The 24,242-nt window shown below is 32.8% G+C and overlaps 1 protein-coding gene across 2 annotated transcripts in view; it reads left to right on the top strand.

Annotated features, from left to right (window-relative positions):
- Window positions 1-24,242, top strand: part of Tmprss15 (transmembrane serine protease 15) — a 113,040-nt gene that overhangs the window by 55,851 nt on the left and 32,947 nt on the right. For both annotated transcript variants that reach the window (XM_026411953.2, XM_026411947.2), the window contains 5 exons: window positions 2,388-2,477; window positions 4,996-5,121; window positions 6,969-7,109; window positions 16,885-16,995; window positions 18,629-18,761. In XM_026411953.2, coding sequence (XP_026267738.2) covers window positions 2,388-2,477; window positions 4,996-5,121; window positions 6,969-7,109; window positions 16,885-16,995; window positions 18,629-18,761 — 601 coding nt within the window. The remainder of the gene's footprint in view (window positions 1-2,387; window positions 2,478-4,995; window positions 5,122-6,968; window positions 7,110-16,884; window positions 16,996-18,628; window positions 18,762-24,242) is intronic.

The raw sequence follows: 24,242 nt of genomic DNA, 5'->3' as shown, positions 1-24,242 counted from the left end.
CACACACACACACACACACACACACACACTGCTCTGATTACCCTGCTCATGGCTACATTTTTGAAAGAATAAAATTTGTCTTTTTCCAGTATTCAAACTGCATTCTAATTTTTGTCCCATTGGTTATACTTTACCTCCTCACTGATCTCACTGAAGATTGGTGGAAATGTTTAATGGAAGTTGAAAATTATTAAAATTAAATGAGATGTGGGTATTCAGGGGTTATGGAATTGTAACAGATCTCTCTTCAGAAATCTTTGCCAAACAATGAGCCACATAATCAAGGATATTTCATTTCTAGTGGAGAACCTGCCCTCATTCATTGTTATGAGTCTGATTCAAAAGTATTTTCAGAGCCACATGTACACTACTTTCTTCCTTTTAGATCTACTCCTCATTAACTTTACTATTCAGTTTCTTCATCATATTCCTTGCCATCCTCCTTGTTTTTGTCACATACTTACCAAGTCATATACTTAATGAGACTCAGTCTGTTGGATCATATGGTTAAATGATTCAAAGTTTAATCAAACCATCCAGAGATAGTATTGTATTGTGAGATACGCATGAGATTAACTGGGTTGAATTATTGGCTTTGACATTGGGAGAGTGTGTATGACATTAATAAATAACTGAATATCTCAAAATTTAAGATTGCCATAATGCTGAAATAATAATAGCAATTACCTAATACCCAAGGATATTTTGAAAATGAGTAGCGAGTATGCCAGGTAATATGTAAGTGCTTTAAATGAATTCTATCTGATTTTTTACAAACACTTAATATCTATTTTATGTATGAGAAAACCACATCTTACAAAAACAAACACTTCAGAGCACAATTTTAATCCAGTAACTCCAACACATGTTCCCTTTATTCACCATACTTCCCCCAAATGAATGAGACAAGGTACCTGGAAGCATTCTACAAACAATAAAGTTTTGTGAGTTTCTAATAATTTTTATTAGAAATAAAAATTATTTATAAGCTATAAATAATTATTTAAAAAATTTTATAAGTTAATCAGTGTGGGAAAACCTGGTCCTGAAGGCATAAGATAACACCACGTCCTATTCCCTTACAAAACTAAAGAGTCTGGCAGTGATACTATTATTGAATCAGAGTAGTGACCCAGGGACAAAGTATAAAGCCAAAATCATACCACCCGTGATGTACTTCCTCCAACCACAACCTACCTGCCTACATTACCACCTAGCTAATCCATTTAAGTGGATCAGTTCACTGATTAGGTTACGATTCTCATAACCTAATCATTTCACCACTGAACATTCTTGCATTGTCTCACTCATGAGATTGTGGGGAACACCTCATATGTAAACCATAATAAGGCAGATGAATTTCAAATGACCTAAGTAAAGCTGATGATATATTTTTAAAAGATCAAAGAAGAGGTGCTTCACTAGGATTAAGAGACAATTACCCTTCCCATAATCTGATTTCTAATTTTTTAGGAGTAAATAATTCTAATATCATCTCCCTTTAGTAATATAAAAAATGTATTAACACTAGTTTTTTATATTTTTAAATTTGGTTCCATTTTGTATTTTTTACATATAATAATGATAACAAAATTAGTAGAATTGGGATATTTAAAGAAGTTAATTTTTTATATTACATTAGAATGTGTTTCCAATAAATAAGAAGATAATACAAAATATATTAAGAACACCATAAAGCTAATCTATCTAAAGTGTCATACTCTGGGCTAGAAAATCTATGATCTATTTTTCCAATTAATTTACATCAACTTCCAAATTAAATCCCAGAAAATGTTGGATGCTAGATCAACCCATGAAAATTATGAACAAGTAGAGTGTCAGTTGGTTTTCCTTTTCCGAATATAAAATGCTTCAATATACAGGATAGTGAGGCTTTCTTTCAACTCTTCTGAAAAGGCAAAAACAAAAGAAGAAAAAAAAGGAAAGGAAAGAAACACAGGATTCATGATTTTCTGCCCCTTCTCATAAGATAGGGGCAGGTATAGGATTTGTTCTATTATAAATATTCATTTTTTTCTATAGCAAAGATTCCATGTCTTATTTCATGAAGAATATTTATAAAAGATGTTTAACAAAAAGGTTTTCCTCTTAGGAAATAAATTTTAGGAAATAAAATTATGTTCAATCTTGCAGATTAACAAAGACAATAAGAATATAAAGATTTTGAGGAGGTCTTCAGTTAAGAGATGAATTTACTTTTATTTTTGCCTAATTTAAGTTGCAAAGTTTTTTTCACACAAAGACTACCACGTATCTGTCATAATTAGTACTAAAAGAAATGTAACTGGAAATTTCCTGACATATACTGTTATCTCTCTGAAATAAACTCTATGTTCCTAATGAATTTGTATTGCTTTCCTTTCCAGCGGACTGCGGAGGGCCTTTTGAACTGTGGGAACCAAATACAACCTTCAGCTCTCCGAACTTCCCAAACAACTACCCTAATCAGGCTTTCTGTGAGTCCATTTTTTTCTAGACCATAGTAAAGAGTTTATATATCAAGTTTGGGTCACTTCTTCAAACAATAAAATAGGTTATAAATTTATCAAACATGGGCACATCCATCATTTCTGCCTATGTGATTGCTTAATATAAAAATAAGCATCAAAATAACCACTGAATTTTATATATTTCATGCCAGGCAAAGTGCTAATGTCTAATACTATTTCAGTCAATTCTCACAATTATTCTTTAGAAAAAGTTGCTATTATTATAATTCTAAATTAGAAAGTTGGATAAAACCAACAAATGAGGGAACTGTCTTACTCCTAGTACTTCTCTCTTATTCACTGTCTTTGCTTCTGCACATAATGTCTTAGCATGCATAACAAGTTTTCAAGTTCATCATACAAAGTCAATGAGAAAAATATCAAAAGTAAAGAGCCATTTGTTCAATCAAGCAGACACCCAACGTAATGTGATTAGACTCACAGTATTAAAGAGTAAATAAAAGGGAGAACAGCTGCAACACCCAAATTCTAAAGAAAATAATTTGCAAAAACTGCACAAAGGCTATCTTCGGGTCAATATTTTTACCTTGAAAAACTCATTGTTGCACTGAAGATGTGGATTCCCCAGCCCACCCTACAAAGATCCTACTTCAGTATATCTGAGCTGAAAAACAGACATTTTTGTCCCATGATCATGCCTAATGAGGAATGCTAATCTAGTTATAGAATTATAACTAGAATGAAAAAATGTCCCAAAGGCAGTAGAAAATGCATTGTTAGAAAATATCAACCTTTCTTCCTTCAGATGATCAAGAGATAAGAACGTATCACTTTCAAAGTCAAATATATTTATCTGATCCAATAAATGAATAAATAAACAGCTATTAATCTAATGTAACTTGTATAGGGAAACAGATTATTATCTCTACTTCACACTGCAGGCAACTTTTAAAGATCATTTGAAGAAAGTAATGATCTTAAAAATATCCAAAAACAGTGGGACATTGAAACAACATTAGTCAAAATAAATTAAAGTATGTATTTATTCACCTAAATATTTACTAAGTGCTTTATTTGTTAGACATTGAAATAAGTAAAACAGGGAACATATATCATAATCTAGTAGGAAATCAGATAATGATTCAAGCATAAAATGTTAAAATAAGGGTGAACACAGGACATTATGCAGGAGAAACATAGAAGGGTATTTACATACAAATACAAAGGGCCATTACTATTTCTGACTCTCTAAGGAAAATTAAATAACAATGACAGCTAAAATGGAAAGTGTGAATTAATTTTGCACTATGTTATAGAATTTGAATTTCTTTTTCTGGATGCAGAAGGGAAATTTCAAACAGTTTACAGGAAAACTGTGTTAAAATCAAGTTTGCCTTTTAGAAAGATCTATCTGGCTACAGTGCCAAAAAAGAATAGTAAGGGAGAGGAGTCATCAGCATCACTGATTGGGGAGTGAGAGATGGAAGTGCTTTAACCTTCGACAGTAGCAATGGATATTGAAAAATAAATGGAATTCAAGGGATATATGAAGTTGTATTGACAGGCATTATCAAATGATTAGATAAAATGAGAGAGACCACATTCAGGAAAATGTGAACTTCCTGGCTTGTATATCTGTGAATCTGTGGCAGCATTCACTAAGATAGGAAGAAGAAAAATGAGTCTGCAAAATAAACAATGCTCTATTCTCCTTGGATCTAATTGGACACAAGATATGTACATCCATGTACAGTAATTGGATAAATTTGTCTTTGTCTACTCTCCAGTGAAAATGCAGAAAATAAAAACTTAGAAGTCATTACCAATACATGAAGTTTTATTCCTTAATTTGAATTAAAGCACTCCTACACAGGGAGAAAATGGCTTAGAACAGAATCTGAGGGTTACAACACTTTATAAATCATTCTATAAACCAATATTTATAGATACTGACAATTTGGGTATCTTTCTTAAAATTGGATCACCACCATACATAATAAACACAAAAAATTTAAAATAAATGTTAAAATTTACTTGTCCTGTGTATCAATCATATCACACTTCAACATTTAATTTTCTTATAAATTTAGACATGGAAAACTAAGTGAAATGAATCACAATCTTAATACCTTTAGATATCCATAAATTTCATACTATAGTAGGTAAATGACTATTTGCTATATTTTATTAAAGTATTTTCATAAGAATAAAACAAATACAATTGTGGTAAATTAACTAAATTTAACTGAAGGTTTACATAAATATTATTTACCAGAGCAATATATTTCCTAGTCAAAATTCAAGAAAAGGACAAGGGGAAGGGAGGAAGAAAGTAAGGGATGGGGGAAAGGTAAGGGAAGGAAGGAAAGAGACAAAGAAGGAAGTTTGGAGTGTTGGTTTTCCTGGAATTAAAATATATATATATATATATTTTAAGCAATTTGAAATTTTCAAGACTGAAATTTTTAATGGAAATCAAAATAAGTGTATTATAAATTAAATGTTATTATTTATAATTTTTAAGGTGTTTGGAATTTAAATGCACCAGAGGGAAAGAATATACAACTTCATTTTCAAGAATTTGACTTAGAAAATATTGCAGATGTAGTTGAAATCAGAGATGGTGGAGAAGATGATTCCTTGTTCCTGGGTATGTATGCAATATGAAGACTGCAAAAGTCATACATCTCAGACATTGCACTGACTCGGTACTTCTAAATAGCTGTGATCATTTTACAACTAACAAAATGAAAATATAGAAGTAGGGTAACTTGTTGAGTTTTAAGTGAAACTTTCAGTATGGGGCATGTTTTCAATGGTGACAAAATAACATTTATTATGAATATTCTTAGCCAACAAGGATTAATATTTTTGAGTCATTGGTTCCCACTAGCTAGCATTAATTTTCTACAACAATCCCTATAATTCAGAGACTAAGCACTAAAGGTACCTATCATGTAGTTTTCTATGTATTCTGTATATATCAGATATGCATAAAAATAACTCCTAAACCCAGGGTTTATTTCATGTCAAAATAGCCAAACAAATTGAATTTGTTACATAAAAATTTTAATTATTTTTGGTTTACATTCATTATTATTTTTTCCTGCCATTGTCTCTATTACTAGCTCCTTCTATATAGGTATCTAGGAATGTCTCAAAAACTGATCTAAGTTGATTTTTTCCTATTATCTATTATTTTTTAAAATATGGGAGGAGTATGCTCTTCTAGAGAAAATTTTTGTAGCTTTATCACAAAATACACGTGGAAAAATTAAAAGTCAAACATAGTTGTTACTAATACCAATTTTTGAGAAAGGAATTTCTTATGCCAAGTCACATATAAAATTATGAAGATATTGAAGCATGTCAGTCAGCTTGAATGCATGAGACAACACAATTTGGGACTTAAAAGTGTTTTGTCTGAGTGTGCTTTGGACCCATTTTCATCATTTACTTTAAAATCCAGTCTGATATCCTTGCAATCAGAATACAGTTTTGTAAACACTGCAATCAATGGGTGAAGGCTGCACAGGAAACTTTCCCAAGCCCATGAAAGATTCTTCAGAAAGATCTCACACAGTTCTAGAATGTAAGCCTCCTGTTAAAGGAATTTGAGAGTAACAGAGAGAATAAATAACAAAAGCCTTGGGGGAGAATAGATACTCAAGAACTGGAGAACTTGAAATTTGCTTTTCACATTCCTATTTATGAACATATTTTGAGAATTTTTCCCTTTTTACATCAAATTGTCTTTTTAATTACTTGGGTGTTCTCATGACCAAGAAAAATAAAAATTCAAAATTTTTTCTTTTACTCTTTACACAAATAATTGAAAAGAAAATAAGAATTCCAGAGAGAGCTCATTGTTTTCATATTTGTAGGTAGGATTTCTCTGAATCATTTTTAGTACTTCTAGCATATAAAACAATATAAAAATGAATGTATCTTTTTAATTAGCTAAAGTATCATTTAGTAAAGAGTGTTTATAAAATCTGTAAAGTCCAGAGATTAGTGGGATATAGTTTTTAAAAACCACCATTGAAGTTTATTGTATGTAATCCATCCTTCAGATTACATTTATAATTCAACTTACAAAAAAATATGAAATAAATGTGAACAAAAATTTACTAAGGGAGACTATACTGTCGATTGTTTTATAAAAGTGTTTTTAAAAAGCCAAATGATGATTTTTCTTGGCTAACAAGTTATTTAAACAGTGGTGGTGTTAAGCCAGATAATATTTTGAGTAATGTATTATGGAATCATAGAGCTTCAGAACTTCAAGTAATATTTTAAAAGATGGAGAAAGATGCTGGCTTCATGAAAGCAATGTCTAAAATATAAAGAAATGCACACATTTGTTCATATATGGCTGCTTCATGAGTGAGCTGTGGTGCATGTAGTCCTATGACCAGCCCTTGAATGTGAAATAAACGGTCTGTTTCTTTCTAGAGTCAAAGGTTTCACTAATTATCTCATTTTCCTTTGGAGCAGCTGTGTACACAGGGGCTGGTCCAGTGAAGGACGTGTTTTCTACCACCAACAGAATGACTGTGCTTTTCATCACTGATCTATTGTTGGCCAAAGGGGGATTTAAAGCTAATTTCACCACTGGTTATCACTTGGGAATTCCAGGTAAGCAAAACTGCACAAGGTCCATCACTTTTGAAGCATAAAAAATGAAAATATACAAGATTTCAAGGCCTAAATCACAACTTAGATGTTTGTATTCTGAGATATGTATCCTTCCTCATCTGTATGATCATTATCTACATGTTCAAAACAGGAATCTGAATTGTTTTTCTTCAGATCCACTTGCATTTCTTTGGTTTGCTGAGAGTATTGAACTTTGCTCAATAAAAAGGGTCATGTTAAGCATTGAAAGTGTAGCAACTGCCCCTGTAAGGAAGGACTTTGTCATGTTCCCTTGCCAGGATCATATTCAGAAGCATCAGGGAGACAGACAAGTGAGCTGCTGAAATGCCAGCAACATCCAATTAAAAAATTTAAACTCATCAACTTATTAGAGACAACCAGTATAAGGTGGCTGCAATAAAGGAATTAATACTAATATTTCTGATATGTGCAACTTTCTTATCTTGAACTTTTTTTATATACATAACACAATCAGCAGGAACAAACAAAATTGTGATCTACATGTGTGTGTATAGACAGAGATGCATAGATTTATTTAAGTTGACATTTACACACACACACACACACACACACACACACACACACAGGATATAGACATACATATACAGAATGATGTAACTCTTTGCATTCAGTAATCTCCAGGGAAATTTTTTACAACTTTTGCCAATCAACTCAGGCTGTCATTTATCTTACACAGCTACTGCTCCACAATGCAGTGGCTCTTTCCAGGTAGAAATATATCAGAAATACAAAATACACATTACTTCCTACATCTCTCTTTTCCTCTGTAGGAGGCTGGTCTATTTGTCTTTCATTGGAATGTCTTTAAAAAAAAATAGACATGTTTGCATGCTTGATCCTCATCTTGCCTATTGTCTAATCCTAAATCTTGTTGTGCAACTATATTTGTTTTCATCTGTTCCTCTACTCATAATGGCCTAGATTTTTCATCACATCCCTAGAACTTCTCTGCTTTTAGTTTTATTGCAGCTCAGAAAGTTCATCTTCACCTGGACTACCCTCTGGCCCTGAAAATAAACCACAATGTTGGTTATTACCAGTTATTTACTTAGGGATGAGTAGTTTGCCCAATCAACTAGTCTTCCTTTCTGGATTTTGTAATTGGTTTTAGAACAGTTGCTTTTGACTAACAAACAACAGTGGCACAAATAATCAAAGTAATCAATTAGTGAAATAAATGAACATAATGAAGCCAATGGAAAAACATATAGCACAAAAGAAATGAACACAAGGTCTTTAGAAAATTAGAATTTATCTAAAAATTAAAAACAATGAAAAGTAGAAAATGAAAAAAAAGTTCATATAAAGCAAAGAATGTACAAGATGATGTGTTTTGTTAAATAGTAAAGAATAAAATGCATTGACAAAAATATCAGTAACAATTTGTCTATATATATATATAAGCGGAATAAAATTCAGAAGAAAATTAAATTACTGCTTTGGAAATATTAATAAAGATAATTTGGTGAATGTCATTTTGAATTTAGTCATTAATCCTGTCCCTTGATAGTTTTGTTACTGCTGATTATACTATGATAATCATGTTTATCTGTCAAGAGTTTATCTACACTTGCAGTTTCTTTCTTTTTAAGATGTACCCTTTATTTTAATTTGATTCAACAGTTGATCCAACTTATGATAATCATTTGATTTTTTGATGATATTTTTAAAGTATACACAGGTAATGGAAAGATGAGAAAATTTTAGTAGTTAATTTTTAAACTACTTTAAAATAAAAGATACTTTGGATGTTGTTTAAGTCAGCTTTTTGGTTGCTGTGACTAAAAGACCTAAACTGAACAATTACAGAGGAGGAAAAGGTTATTTATGGGCTCATGGTTTCAGATGTCTTAGGCCTGTTCCATTTCTTGGGCTTGGGAACTCTAGGTGAGGCTGAACATCATGGTGGGAGAGTGTGGCAAAGGGAAGCAGCTCACTTGATGATCATAAAGCAGAAAAAATCAGCTCACCAGATACAAATATATACACCAAAGCCATGCCCCAATTCCCACATCCTCCAGCTATACCCTGCCACTTCATTTAATTCCAACAGGGATTAATCCACTGATTAGGCCAAGGCTATAACTCAATCATTTCTCCTCTAAACCCTCTTGCATTATCTCACACATGAACTTTCTGGGGACACCACATCCAAACCATTACATTGTTTGATAAAAACCAATTTGTTTTTATTGTTTAATAGAAAAATAAATTTTAAAGAAAAGAAAAAGCAAAACATTTGAACCATTATTTTTACACCTCAAATAGTGAATCTGATTTTTAAAAATTAGTATATAATTTTTAGTACCTGTTAGAATAGTTCTCGATTAGCATCTATTTCCAATGTCAATTGCAACACAGCCTCCCTTCAGAAATTTGGAAAACAATGGTTGTCTTTAGCCAAAACAATTACCTGGGAAACTTCCACTACCAGATTATTCTCTGGCATAATAGAAGTCTTTGTTAGTAATATGAACCACATAATCTTCAGGTTAATGGTATAATTCAAAGACTCAGGTTAAAAATTACCTATATTTCCACAAAAATTGCTACATAAAAATATAATGATGAATCCAAAAACAATAAAATATGGGAAAATAAGAATATTTGCAATAGGCATGCAGGAGATAACCCCAAACCACAATCTGAAAATGATGAATATTCCCAAAGGAAAAGAATAGGTTAAAACTGACAGTGAAAGATACAATGGGGAAAAATAATACACTTTCTGGATCTGACTAAAATTACCTGAAAAATTGTGAAGTCTTACAGTGTTTCATTTTTAAAAAAGTAATAGGCACAAATTAATGTTATAACATTTCCTACTTAAAGTTTTACATTTTTAAGGAAATTTTTGTGAATTCTTAAGCAAAATAAAAGTAATTATTATCCCCAGGTATTGAAAAGGAAACAGCTTCACATTTAATGATGAACATGTGAAAACAGTGATAGTTCTAAATTTTTAAGATACTGCTACAAATTATAAACAGTACAGGTATCAGTAATGTATCAGTAGAATTATGTGCTCTGGTCTGCAAAGTATCATAAAATGGTGCAAACAAATATCTAGTACTTGTTCCACTAGAGAAGGGATATCCCCACATTTTTCAAGGACTTTTATCCTGAAACCAAATTTTAAAAGAGATATTCTGGTTTTTAAATGGAACTGAGTAATGAAACTGAAATAACTGAAATTAAAATACTATGCTCTAAAAAATAGGTAAGTGGATTTATTCATAAATCCAAGCACTTGTATGAATTATAGGGCATTTCTCCATCTGCAAAATTGAAGGCACCTTGAAACACAATTTTAGAAAAATAGTAGATCTGTAAATTTGTATTTTAATTTGCCAATGAGAAGAGAGGACATAAATTAAAAGAGAAGAGAAATTCACCTGGAAAAATAATCAACAAATATATTTTAAAAATGCTCATCATCTCTAGCAATCAGAGAAAAGCAAATGAAAACTACTCTAAGATTTCATCTCGCTCCATTCAGAACGCAGCTATTATGAAGACAAACAGCAGTAACTGTTGGTGAGGATGTGGGGGAAAAGGTACACTCATACATTCCTCGTGGGACTGCAAATTGGGGCAGCCAATATAAAAAGCAGTATGGAGATTCCTTGGAAATCTGGGAATGGAACCACCATTTGATCCACCTATCCCTCTCAGACTGTACCCAAAGGACTTAAAAACAGCATACAATAGGGACACAGCCACATCAATGTTGATAGCAGCACAATTCACAATAGCTAAACTGTGGAGCCAACCTAAATGTCTTCAGTGGATGAATGGATTAAAAAATGTGGCATATATACACAATGGAACTTTTCTCAGCAGTAAAAGAGAATAAAATCATGGCATTTTCAGGTAAATGGATGGCATTGGAGAAGATAATGCTAAGTGAAGTTAGCCAATCCCCAAAAAACAAATTTCAAATATTTTCTCAGATATAAGGAGGCTGACTCATAGTAGGATAGGGAGGGGGAGCATGGGAGGATTAGATGAAGTCTAGATAGGGAAGAGGGGAGGGAGGGAAAGGGAGGAAGCAAGGGATTAGCAAGATGGTGGAATGTGATGGACATCATTATCCAAAGTATATGTATGAAGACATGAATTGGGTATCAACCTAGTTTGTATACAAACAGAGATATAAAAAATTGTGGTATATATGTGTAATAAGAATTGTAATGCAAAAAAAAGTACATGTATAAAGACATGAATTGGTGTGAACATACTTTATATACAAGATATGAGAAATTGTGCTCTATATGTGTAATAAGAATTGTAATATATTCCACTGTCATGCATTAAAAAAATTAAATCAATTAAATAAAAAATCAATTAATTAATTAATTAATTAACTAAAAGAGAAGAATGACTTGAGAAAAGGAAGCTGAGAACAAGTGTCTTGAGTAAAAAGTAATACAGTTGTTGATTTTTATTCATTTTTTATTATAAAATAAAAACAGTAGCAAATATTTTGAAAAAATATTACAAACAATTGTTATTCAAAGTATAATCCCAAATTATATCATCTATTGCTCTTAACATAAAAGAGATACCAGGTTTATAGTATTAAGGGTTCTTTGAATTTTTTTTCCGTACAGTGAGATTTCAGTGATTTCTGTTTTGTAATTTATGAAATAAATTATGCAAAAAAATTTCTTGATTGAGGCTAGAATGGAATCATTCATGTTCATAACTTGGTGATCTATATGTGATAGCTTCATATCAAAGAAAACATTCAGCCTTTGTTTTTTGAGATTGGCTTATTTCACTTAGCATTTTGTTCTCCAACTCCATCTATTTTCCTGCAAATGCTATGATTTTATTCTCTTTTAATGCAGAGTAAGGTTCCATTGTGTATATATGCCAAAGTTTCCCTATCCATTCATCTACTGAAGGGCATCTGGGTTGGTTCCACAATTTAGCTATTGTGAATTGTGCTGCTATAAAAATTTATATGGCTGTGTTCCTGTAGTATGCTGTTTTAGATATAAACTGAGGATGGGATAGCTGGGTCAAATGGAGGTTCCATTCCAAGTTTTCCATGGAATCTCCATACTGTTTTCCAGATTGGCTGCACCAATTTGCAGTCCCACCAGCAAATGTATGAGTGTGCCTTTTTTCCCACATCCTCACCAACACTTATTGATGTTTGTATTCTTGATAGCTTCTATTCTGACTGGAGTAAGATGAAATCTTAAGAGTAGTTTTGATTTACATTTCTCTAATTGCTAGCAATATTGAACATTTTTTTTCATATATTTGTTGATTGATTCTATAACCTTTTCTGAGAAGTATCTGTAATGTCGATGGGGTTGGGGAGCATGGGAGAAATGGAGGAACTTTAGATAGGGCAAAGGGGAGGGAAGGGAAAGAAGGAGACAAGGGGGTAGAAATGAGTTAGACATCATTACCCTACATATATGTATGAAGACGCGAATGGTGTGAAAATACTTTGTGTGCAACCAGTAACTTGAAAAATTGTGCTCTATATGTGTAATATGAAATGAAACGCATTCTGCCATCATGTATAACAAATTAGAATATAAACATATAATTTAATAAAATAGGTTATAGCTTCAAATTCCTCCTGGAGCTGAGATAGACGCTGTTAGAAAAAGAGGTCATCAAGCTGTCATCAGTATAGTCTTTTTCCATCAGAATTTTTGACACCAAAAGACTGTAAACCAATTACAAAAAAATGGACTTGGTGATGAAAGATAATCAAGCTGGTGATAGAAAGAGATTAGCACACATATCTATGTATACAGATGCTCTACCCTGGTGGTCATTTTTAAAAAGTAGATATAAAGGGTATTGTGAATTCTTTTGAGTATTTATGTTCTTGATTTACCATCTGAGACATTTTAGAAATCCTTTCAAGGCATTCAATGGAAATATAATATAATCATGTAATGTATTTTATATCTTTTACTTATCCTATTTTAAACATTTCTACTTATATTGAACAAGAAAAATATTTATAACAGGTACTTTATTGAGATAACTGTCCTATAATAGTAGACTCATTGCTCTTTCCTAATAATCAGAATCTGTCTAAGGAATTGAGTACTGCCTATCAGGCAACTTGGAAGTGGCAAATGATTACTTTTAGGGATTTGAAGTCCTCCCTGGATTGTGTGGCATGTGCCTTAGAGACCAGTTTAAAGCCATTTAAAGTCAAGCATATGTTGACTAAATGAGGCAGGGGTACGAGAGACTTCATAAAGAGAAGATGGGGAAATTTGATTCTTAGCAACATTTCTTTTTCCCCTCTCTCACTATGAACATAAAACTATCAGAAATAAGATTTCGGAGTCCAGAGAGAGTTAAACTGTTGGATTAAAGACTTCTTAATGAAGCTGAACTGCTGTATGTTGCAGAGAATCAAAATCAAGCTTATGCATGTAAGGAAAATTTTAAAATAGCTTATTTATACCTCTCCTCAGATTTTATACTTTCTGTTCACTTCAGCAACAATATATTATTTTGTCGCATTCAGCATTTTTTAAAATCAATTCATTCAGCCTGCAGAAACAAGTTATTTTTTCTCTGTGTTCATAAGGTATAATACTAATAGCTTTGGCTAACACACAAAAATGAGTTATAATATGTATTTTCATTTAAAATTGTATTCAATATTTAAATTTATTTCTACTTAGCTCATTTTTTTTCAATTACATATATCATGACTACTCTAGTCAAAGAGTAAATTACACATAAATTTATCAATGATTAAATTATTGCATTGAGTCATTTTTTACATAATTATTTTAATAAACAATGAAAAATATGATGAGATAATTTAAAATAACTAATGATGACAAACATTCTACAAGCATATTAAGGTATTTGATTATGGACATGGCATTAGTACTGTCAACTTCTTAAAATAAATATAATATACATCAAAATATGGATTTAAGAAGGAATATATACATATTTGAACATGTGTACCCAGTTTTAAACCTCCCTGTTTTCTGAATAAAAATTAATACTAAAAAATAAAATATAGTTTCAATTAAAGTATTAATATCTACCTGTAGAATATGTAATAATCTTTGTCCATTTGTCATCTCACTAATCTGGTTAAAAATATGTGTTTATGAAACAAATTGGTAATTACATTTACAAGAACATCCCTAATAGTATTATTTTTGAGAGATGAAATCCACTTTCCTCATGGTATAAATGCTTGTAAAAACAACCAGTCATGGCTTCCTAAAAACATTTTTTATTAAGATAAATTAGATTTGGTCTGAAAAAGTACAGAATTTTTCAAAATCTAAAGAATACAGATAGCTTCAATTATTATTGTAAGATACCAGTAGGGAAGGAGTAGGCATATTTTCTTGTTTATATGGTTATTTGGAGGGGAAAGTAATGCAACCAGCACATAGAATGAGAATGTTAACTTTAAAATATCATCAAAAGGAGAATCTCTTTTAAAATATTACTGTTTTGCTATTAATATTATCTATTGAGGACTCACTGTATTTGTAAGCAAAAATAGTTTTAAAATTAACTTTCATGGTATATTTAAGACAAAATTAATAATTATTCCTATTTGACATTCTAGGAAACTGAGTCTCAAAAAGATTATTTTATTTGCCCAAGGCCAAAAAATACAAAAGAAAATGGCTAAACTGCAGCTCAGAAAAAGGTCATATGATTCCAGAGCCAGTATTTTAAACACTATTAAAATTTAAATGAACAAATTTTGCCTTATGAATTTATAAAAATCAATTTTTTCAAATCACTAAAATTACCATCAATCAGTTGCCTTAAATGTAAAACTATATAGTTTTGTAATAGCAGTTTAAAAAGTACCTTATACTTTATCAACCATGCTGATTTCTAGCCTATCAATCATTTAACATATATTAGTCTCTTTAATGTTCAACAAATATCTACTAGTTTACTATTGCATGTCATTTTGCCAAGTCTTGAGCTTACAATGAGGAAACATGGCAAATTGGATTTTTATCTCTTACATTGTATATTCGGCTTTTAGAATGACTGGACCCAATGAAAGTATAGACAAAGAGATCTTTATTTGTTCCCATCTACTTTATTTAAAATCTCCCATTTTTTCCCCCTTGATATTTCAGGCAGATCTCTTCACTTTTCTGCTTACTTCAGGCATTAAATTATCTTAACTGAATACCTAAGAAAACTTTAATAAAATGTATTATCAAGGATAGCATCAAGTGTCCATATCATCTAATTCAAACATTCTTTAATCTTCCAACTCAGGCGTTGTGGAATACAGTCGTTGTCTTTGGAGTTTTCCCTCTTTGCCCCAGACTACAACATAAAGAGTTCACTTCCAAGATCATTTCTTATAATGCTGCACAATTCTGAATCGCGACGGCTCCCCACCTCCACCCCTGTCCAGGATCCAGTCCTGGACATCTTTGTGTTACAGTCTGGTTGCCCCAACAGGCTGCTATTGCCCTGGGATGTGTACATCTTTCCCAGTTTTTAGATGACCAACTTTCTGACTTCTAAATTCTTTACATGGGAATTGATCATCAATATTTACACAGCTTTCTTCTCACAAACCTAGGGAACTAAAGTCATCATCTTCTGTGAAATTTTGTAGTTAACCTAAGTTTAGTATGGGAATTTTCAGAAGTTGGTCATGAAATCAGTTTATCTGGTTTTCACCAGCTTTCCCTGTTTTGGTATGGAATGGATAGAATGGGATAGAATAGAGTGGAATAGAATAGAACAGAATGGGATAGGATAGAAGAGGATAGAATAGGATAGGATAGGATAGGATAGGATAGGATAGGATAGGATAGGATAGGATAGGATAGGATAGGATAGAATAGAAAATTTATTCAGTCACACAAACACACATTGATGCATGTCCTGGAGTTATGATCGAAATGTATTCAAACTAAAGTTAGCATTTAAAAAAATCTGAAAGCTTTTGTACTTGTCCCACAGGTTCTGTAGTATTATAAACTTATCTGGGGAGTGGGATTCTGACTTCCTTTTTCTGGGCAACCCAATATGAATTGGTTCCCTTAGGGAACTCCACACATGGTTTGCTGTATGGCACTTTTCTTTCCTCCCCCACAGGAGGGCACTCTTTCAAGATCTAAGGCTAGTCAGTCTTTAGTTTGTTTGTTAGTTTTTCAGAAAAAAACATAAACAAAGAACAGTGATCCACTTTGGGGTTATTTTTAAATTTTTAATATCTATAAATAGGTGATTAATATCGATAGTTGAGCAATCCATTTGTGATATTCTGTTATTGTTGTTTTGTGTATTATGTAGATTTACTACATCACTTTATAGTATAAAATATTAATTAATGCTCTCAGATATAGGTTTGCAAGCTATATTCTAAACAGAAACAGTTCCTTTCAAGTACTATCATAATTTGCCATCATAAATTGAGAGTCTAACAGAAATGATGAAGAAACATGTATCCAAAACCTCTTAGACAACATTTAGAACTGTCCCACAAACTCAGAAAAGGAGATGCCTGTTGTTTCATGAACACTTCCTTGAAATCAGATGTATTAGTTTGACACTATTTGTGAAGCAATTTGTGTTAACTAAGCGTATGGCATTTTTAATGTCAAAGCTGGTTCTGCCATGTGTGTGACAACGGGCTGATGTTTGAGGGGCCTACATGCAGTGGGTATACCAAAATCATTTACTTGCAATATCCTTGCCCTGTACAATAAACATTCTTTCTACACAGAGCCCTGCAAGGAAGACAATTTTCAGTGTGAAAATGGAGAATGCATTCCCCTGAATAATCTCTGTGACAGTCACCCACACTGTACAGATGGCTCAGATGAAACACACTGTGGTAGGTCTTGTTTTTATGAAAATACTCATATGACTTTTGCTTCTGTATTTGGATCCACAAATGTGAAAGGGAGATCATGACTGTACTTATCACATTGTGTTTTGATGTTTTTGAGTTGTGAACACCTCCCAGTGATTTTAGCACTTCTGTACCATTCTGGTTTAGGAGAAAGTTAATATGCTGGCCTCTGTTTTTTTGTTTGTCTATTTAAACTAGGCTAAATTTAATAGTAATAAGTCTGGGACAATCAATCCTCATAGATAAGCAAAACGCCACAGATTCAAGATACCAAACAGACGCTTACTCCCACTTACAGTAACCGTGTGTTCTGTCCATTGCATACAAAGAAGAGAGGCCTTGCTTTGTACATATAGCCCAGTCCCCTTGGAGATCACTGTAGCAATATAAATAGCAGATTATTTTCTATGTATTATTTTTATTTCTAAGAAAATATTTAATGCATATCATATTTATATATACACACACATACACACACACACACACACACACATACCATTTTCTACAGACTAACTAAGCCCAGTAAAAACACTCCAATAATAAAGACTGACTCTACTTTAGCTATGATGAAATTGAGTTTTAGGGAAATTATATGGCTGCCAAAAGGTCACACCCTTAAGAGGGCTAAAACTATATTTTCACCTAAGTCTAATTCTAAAGTCAACACCTTATGCTTTTCAGAAGAATAAAATATAAACAACAAATACAATGTTGAATATGTAGTTAAAAACCATGGCTGATGTTTGTCTTGTTTGATAAACTAGCATAGTTTTCTCTAGTCCCTACCTAGGCATGAACACCCTTAATATTCTACCAAAATGTTGATGAGACATTGGGGAAGATTACAGCACTAAACAGCAAACCTGCAAATGCAAATAAAATAAAGGTTTTAGGAAAAGAAATAAGAATGAAAAGTGTCTAAAATTTTTCCTGAACTTGGGTTTTCTTTGTATAAGAGACAAGTTTCCAAGGTATGCTCTCTATAAATAACTTTATTTTATGTTTACTGATATGCAATAGACTTGCATATCTCTACTGCCTCCATTTTTTTTAGTTATATAAAAGAACAAAATTAAGTCAATTAAATTCATGTTTCCAACTTAACACCCTTCAACATACTCTTAAGGAAAACTACAATCAAACTCTAAAGTCCAAATCTTAAGAATATTGCACATTTTATTTAAATGTTATCATTTATTCTTAGTAACCTAGGTCAAAATAACCCTATCTGTAATGTAATCTCTTTAATACATCTGAGTGTCATGTTTGTGTGTTATTTTTTTTAAAAAAATTATAAATTAGATTATAATTTTATATATTTATGGGGTACAAAGTGATGTTATGATATATGTATACAAGGTGGAATGATTAGATCAAGCCAATGGACCTATCCCCATCACCTCAAATAACTATTATTTTTTATGGCAAGAAAAATTTCAATTTCCTTTTTAGAATTTTGAAAATATCCAGGGCATTATTGCAGCCTCCATGCTGTGCAATAGGTGTTAAAAACCTTCCTCCTATCTGAATGAAATTTTGTATATTTTTGACCATTTTCCCATTCTGTCCATCCTCCACTCTCTGGTAACCACCTTTCTATCTTTTGAATCTTTAGTGCGTCTTTTCAATGGCACAATGAACAACAATGGTTTGGTGCAGTTCAGAATCCAGAGCATATGGCATGTAGCTTGTGCTGACAACTGGACCACCCAGATTTCAAATGATGTTTGTCAGATGCTGGGACTAGGGTAAGTAAGTCTACTCAGCTATTTTTTAGAAATTCTCAATCTCTTTGGCCTGGCTCAGTGATGCACGCTTATAATCCCAGCAGCTCAAGAGGCTGAGACAGAAGGATTGCTAGTTCAAAGCCAGCCTAAGCAATGGCAAGAAACTAAGCAAATCAGTGAGACCCTATCTCTAAATACAAAATAAAGGCTGGGGGTGTGGCTCAGTAGTTGAATGAGTTTGATACCAGATACCATCCCCCCAAAAAGAAAAAGAAATTCTCAAATTTTTGCTGATATCAAGTTGGATTTATTTGAAACTAATTAAAGTTGTAAATTTTAAAATATGCATGAAAGGAAGAAATAAAAATATTAACTAAGCCCTATCCTCAAATAATAACTACTGCTAATAGTCTTTTATGTTACATAAATAAGTATACATAAATATATTATTCACAATGTGTTGTGTTCTATAGCCTACTTTCAAATGAGCATTGTTCATTTTTCTAGATTATAATTTTAACAAAATGAAATACAGTTAATTTTTGGTATCTTTAGATATCCCATGGATAGCAAACTCTAAAAATGTTCAAGTCCCTTGTATAAAATAATGTAGTATCTGCATGTAACCTTTACAGTTCCTTCCATATACTTCTGATACCTAATACAATATAAGCAATGTGTGAATAGTTGTTATAATATATTGCTTAGGGAGTAATAACAAAACTATGAGGTCTGTAAAGGTAAGAACCAAGCTGTGATAACTTTCATCTCTATTACATATACCTGAGACAACCACTTTATAAAGAGATAAGGTTTATTTTGACATACACAAAGGTTGTTATCATAATTAATCAGTTCCATCACTTTTGGCCTCTGGGGAGACAGGATATAATGAAAGGAACACTTAGCATAATAAAATTGCTTTACTCATAACCTAGAATGCAAAGAAGGACAAAGTCCCCTTCTAGGGTGCTCCTCAATGACCTGAAGAACTCCCAGTAGGTTCTACCACTTAGTAGTAGAGCCATCTCTGAACAGCACCTCCCTGGGGACTAACCCTCCAATACACAGAGCTTTGGAAAACATTTAAGACCCAAACTATATCACATATCTATTTTTGTTGCTGTGGGTCACTGGCTACCTCAGTCACAGCAGGTGTGGGGGACATGGAGTCAAAACACATACAATGGGAGCTGGCAGGTGGCAACCTCAGCAAGCTAGTTTAATGCGGAAGTGATTACAATTGATGTAGGGCATGGGTAGGGCGCATCCTCCAATCATACACAAGCAAAGCAGGTTATACAACATCTAGAAAACAATTGTCTTATGATTAATGTCACCACACTATGAAGAAGCTCTAAATATTGCTACATGGTGGAAGGCAGTCTGGAAGGATCGTTGTTGCTATGAAAGGGGGGCTTTATGAGTTAGGGGAATCATGCCCTGAGGCCCTTGCCTCTCGGTTCCCTGGCAATACTGACCTCAAACACTAAGGATATGTTTTCTCAGATGGCTCCCTAGGGCAGAGCGCCCCATCCTACAGGTGTTCCTGTCAGGCCTCTATGAGCCTAGGTTTTTCAAGCACTCTGAGCTGCTCATAGCTGCTAGCTGCAAACCGAAAGTTACTCCTACATATTTTATCCATTATTGTTTACATCAGGATTAATCCTTGCCTCAAAAAAATAGGTGCAAAGTAAATGTTCTTTAAGACAATAAATTATTCATAATGTGTCCATGTATGCACACATAAATATATATACATCTACCTAGCAAAATGCACACAAAATATTGTCCAATTATAAATTGTTTTTTTCTTCCTGTTCTAAATTGTTGATTTTTTAACATATTCTAAAAGATATAAAGAAAAAAAGGAAATAATCCATGAGTGTATATGTGTATACACACATAAGCATTTAATAGATATCCCCAATATCTCTAGTTCTTCCAATCAAATGCAATTGATTGCCTTGTGTATAAGGGACTTTTCTTTCTAATTGACTAGTTTATATAGCAGAATCTTAATGTGGCACACAAGTTTCCAAATTTTGTTTCAAATTAGTATTGTAACTTTAGCTTTGTTTGAATCTCAAAACACATTTTCACTAGAAATAGCTTTACATGTAATAGTTAAGTCTCTAGGCTAACACACAAAGCCTGGTTAATTCTAGTATACTGAGAAAATTGTATTCTATACCAGTGCCAAGATAATACACAGCCACTACATGTAAGCAGTTTTTATCATTGGAAACTATGCTGAGATCTTACTTAGAACGTTAGGAGTGATCCATAACTTCTTGCACATGGACTTGAAGTTTCCAGATTTCCTTGCCTCTCCAAATTCTGTGCATTTAAAATGGGAACTCCTCCATTGAAGGCCTCATATGAGTGATAATAGCCTTATCCAGAAGGCAATTTTTGTCAAGAACAGAGTTCCGTTATGTAAATAATTATTGATTTAGTTTATGTTTATTAGTACTAGTCAGAAACTCCCTGTACTTTAGATGAGCATGTGTGTTTGCGTAATATTTTTTCTATTATATGTTTCACATTGTATTCTCACAAAAACCCTTTCAACTTGAGGAAGAGGATCAGGCAAGAGTCTGGGAAGAGGGTGGGTTGTAGGAGGAATACTGAGTCGACAAAGCACTGAAACTGATAGTCTATTCTCACTTCAAGTGGAACACTGGGTAAGTGGCATTGATTGCAGTTTCTGCCTTTAACATTGACTTTAGTTCAACAGTGAAGTCAGAGAGGGGAGACCCTAGGAAGTACTTTGCTTCTGCTGCTCAAGTTGTCTGTAATGCTAAGGAGCTCTGTGTTGCCCACCTTGTAAAGATTAAGCTAAGGAGATTGGTAACTTGACCTCTCTCCAGATGGCTGCATTAGAATGTTCTGGATGGTTGAACTTTCATTGCCCAAGAGCCTTGTGTCTCAATTCACCAGCTTCCTAAGCATCATCAGTTAATTATATATACAGTGGCTCTTTTCAATGTGGCTTGTGAATCAGAGCTAAACTGCTTCTTAGACCACGTTTGGCATTAAGATTAGTCACTTCTTTGCAAAGGTCAAACTTACTTTGAAAAAGAGTGTTTTCAATAAATTTAAATGAAATATGTTAAATGGTAGGGCATAATGCTAAATCCTACATTCATATGATAGAATGCAGAATAAAGAATGTATCTTCACTACATTTCAACAGTACATAAAATAAATATAGTATTCTTATTACTCCTGGATTAGAACTAGTATTAGCAATGAAATTGTGTCATGTTCGTGAATGAATAAGACATGATTTTTGTTGTAAATTCTTATGTGCCGGGGGCGCGGGTAGAAACATAAATAGAGAATCACAAGGTAATGTGAAAAACACAATGTGATATAAGACAACCTAACTCACTTTGGTCATATTAGGGAAGTCTTTCCAGAAAATGACCTGACCTCAGTGGATGAAAGTCAGTTCCGTACAACCGTGTACTATTTATTTAAGTTTCTCTTTTCCCCAGTCGGAGTCTACTTTCTAGTTCACTGACCTTATTTCCTGTGGAAAATACCTTCCAGCTGGAGACAGGGACAAAGAGCTAGGTTTGTCAGCATAAGAAACAAGTGGTGTTTTCTACTGTCTTAGACACAGTATTTTTGATGAAGGCCAGGCACTCGCTTTCTTCTGAAATGAGTCAGGTAATTTCTGCAAAGACTTTAATCTTTGGCCCTGTGCTTGCTCATTAAATAATCTCCATAGTGCTCTAATAATTGAAAGTAAGTTATAGCCTTAATGAGAATTTGTCTAGACTGGTGCATGGTAACTAAAAGAAAACTTAGTGAGTTTAAATGATGTGTGTTTGGTACAGTGGAAAGTAATTTAGGAGTCAACTTATTAAAAAGGCACTGCAGTCTCTCAAGATTATTTATGCAGATAGGTTTTGAAATGCAATTCCCCACAGATTCTAGTAAATCACATGAGGCAGATTTCATCAGCCTTTACTTTTTTATATTAAACATTTTAATTCCCTTCCATTTATAGCATGCATAAGTAAAAAGTACTTTAAATAACGTTTTTATGTCCTTTATCAGAATATGAAAGAAAACATTTTATACTGAGGCAAGAATAAATGATAGTAATTTTTTTGCAATGGTATTTTCTAGGAAAGAACACTACCCTGTTGCTGAACCAATTAATGAATGATGCAGTTGACTTGCCTTGCTCAGCTTTTAAAACTAGAATAAGCCATCAGCTCCGTAAAACTTCAGAATCTAGAAAATACTCATGGATTAAAAAGAGTGAATTACTTGTATCCTAATAATTCTATAAGGACGTGATGTGATATTTTTGAATCCCACAATAGTCCTGTGCAAGATAGCTTCATGTGACATATCATAAAGGTCCATTAGATTCTCAACCCTGACTAAGAAATGGACCTACTTCAGTGTTCTTTCATTGTAGACATGTTTGTGAAATATCGGAGGAAAGGATGAAATGGTTCTTTTTAAAAACTTTCAAATACACAGAAAATAATTAGAGTTCTTTTTAAACATCACAATAAATTTGTTTCCATAATTTAGCACTGGGTCCTGGGAAAATAAAAGTAAAACTGCTATTCTATGCTACTTAAGAAATCAGTGGGTAAATAGCCCTCCTGTTCCTGCCTATGTTTTTTGTCAGTGTCTCCTGAGTTTTCCACTAGGCCTTAACATATGACAACTCAGAACACAAAACAAGGGCAAAAAATGGAAAATATTAGAAAAATCGCAACTATTCTCTTTGATATTAAACAACTCATTTTGGCTTTTTTGCTTATTTTATATGGGAACAGATAATTGAATTTATTTTTACTTTTAATTCATAACTTCAGCACCAAAAACACTTTTTATTTTTTACCAACGTACTTTGGTGCGGTGGGGTGGGAGAAGCTGTGAGCAAGTTCTGTGGTGGAACAGAACATATGTATTTACTGGATTTAAGTGACTAATGAAAAGCCCCTCATTTCTGTAAATAACAAATTATAACTCTGATTTACTTTCCTATCTTAAAATTAGAAATGTACCAATTAAAACTAACTAAGGAACAAATAGTAGTAAACTACAGTAGTTTTACAACTCTCTAAGATAATCTTTGATAGGTTTTTTTTATCTAACAAGACTGGTAAAAGCACACTGGTTCCGTAATTATATCTGCCATGGCCAAGATAATGATAGCAAGTGTACCCTGACTTGTAATCCAAATGCTACATCAGCTCCTGGATGTAGCACCTAGTTATAAATTAGAATTCTCTGATTTGGTTTGCAGACACTGGTATACGAGGTGATCAAAATCAGTGGTTCTCACCAGCAACATTGAATCTGCTGGGAATCAGTTATTCAGATTATGGAACCCCATTTCACACCTAGAGTACAGTACAAAAAAAAAAACATGATTTAATAAACCCTTCAGGTGATTTTGATGCATGTCAAATTTTGAGAACCATTACCTATGGTAGGAGTTCTTAACCTTCCCTTTGTGTCATG

Source organism: Urocitellus parryii, chromosome 2 (genome assembly GCF_045843805.1).
Source record: "Urocitellus parryii isolate mUroPar1 chromosome 2, mUroPar1.hap1, whole genome shotgun sequence".
NCBI classification, from domain to species: domain Eukaryota; kingdom Metazoa; phylum Chordata; class Mammalia; order Rodentia; family Sciuridae; genus Urocitellus; species Urocitellus parryii.
The sequence above is the reverse complement of the archived record's forward strand: the minus strand, read 5'-3'. Positions and strand labels throughout refer to the sequence as shown.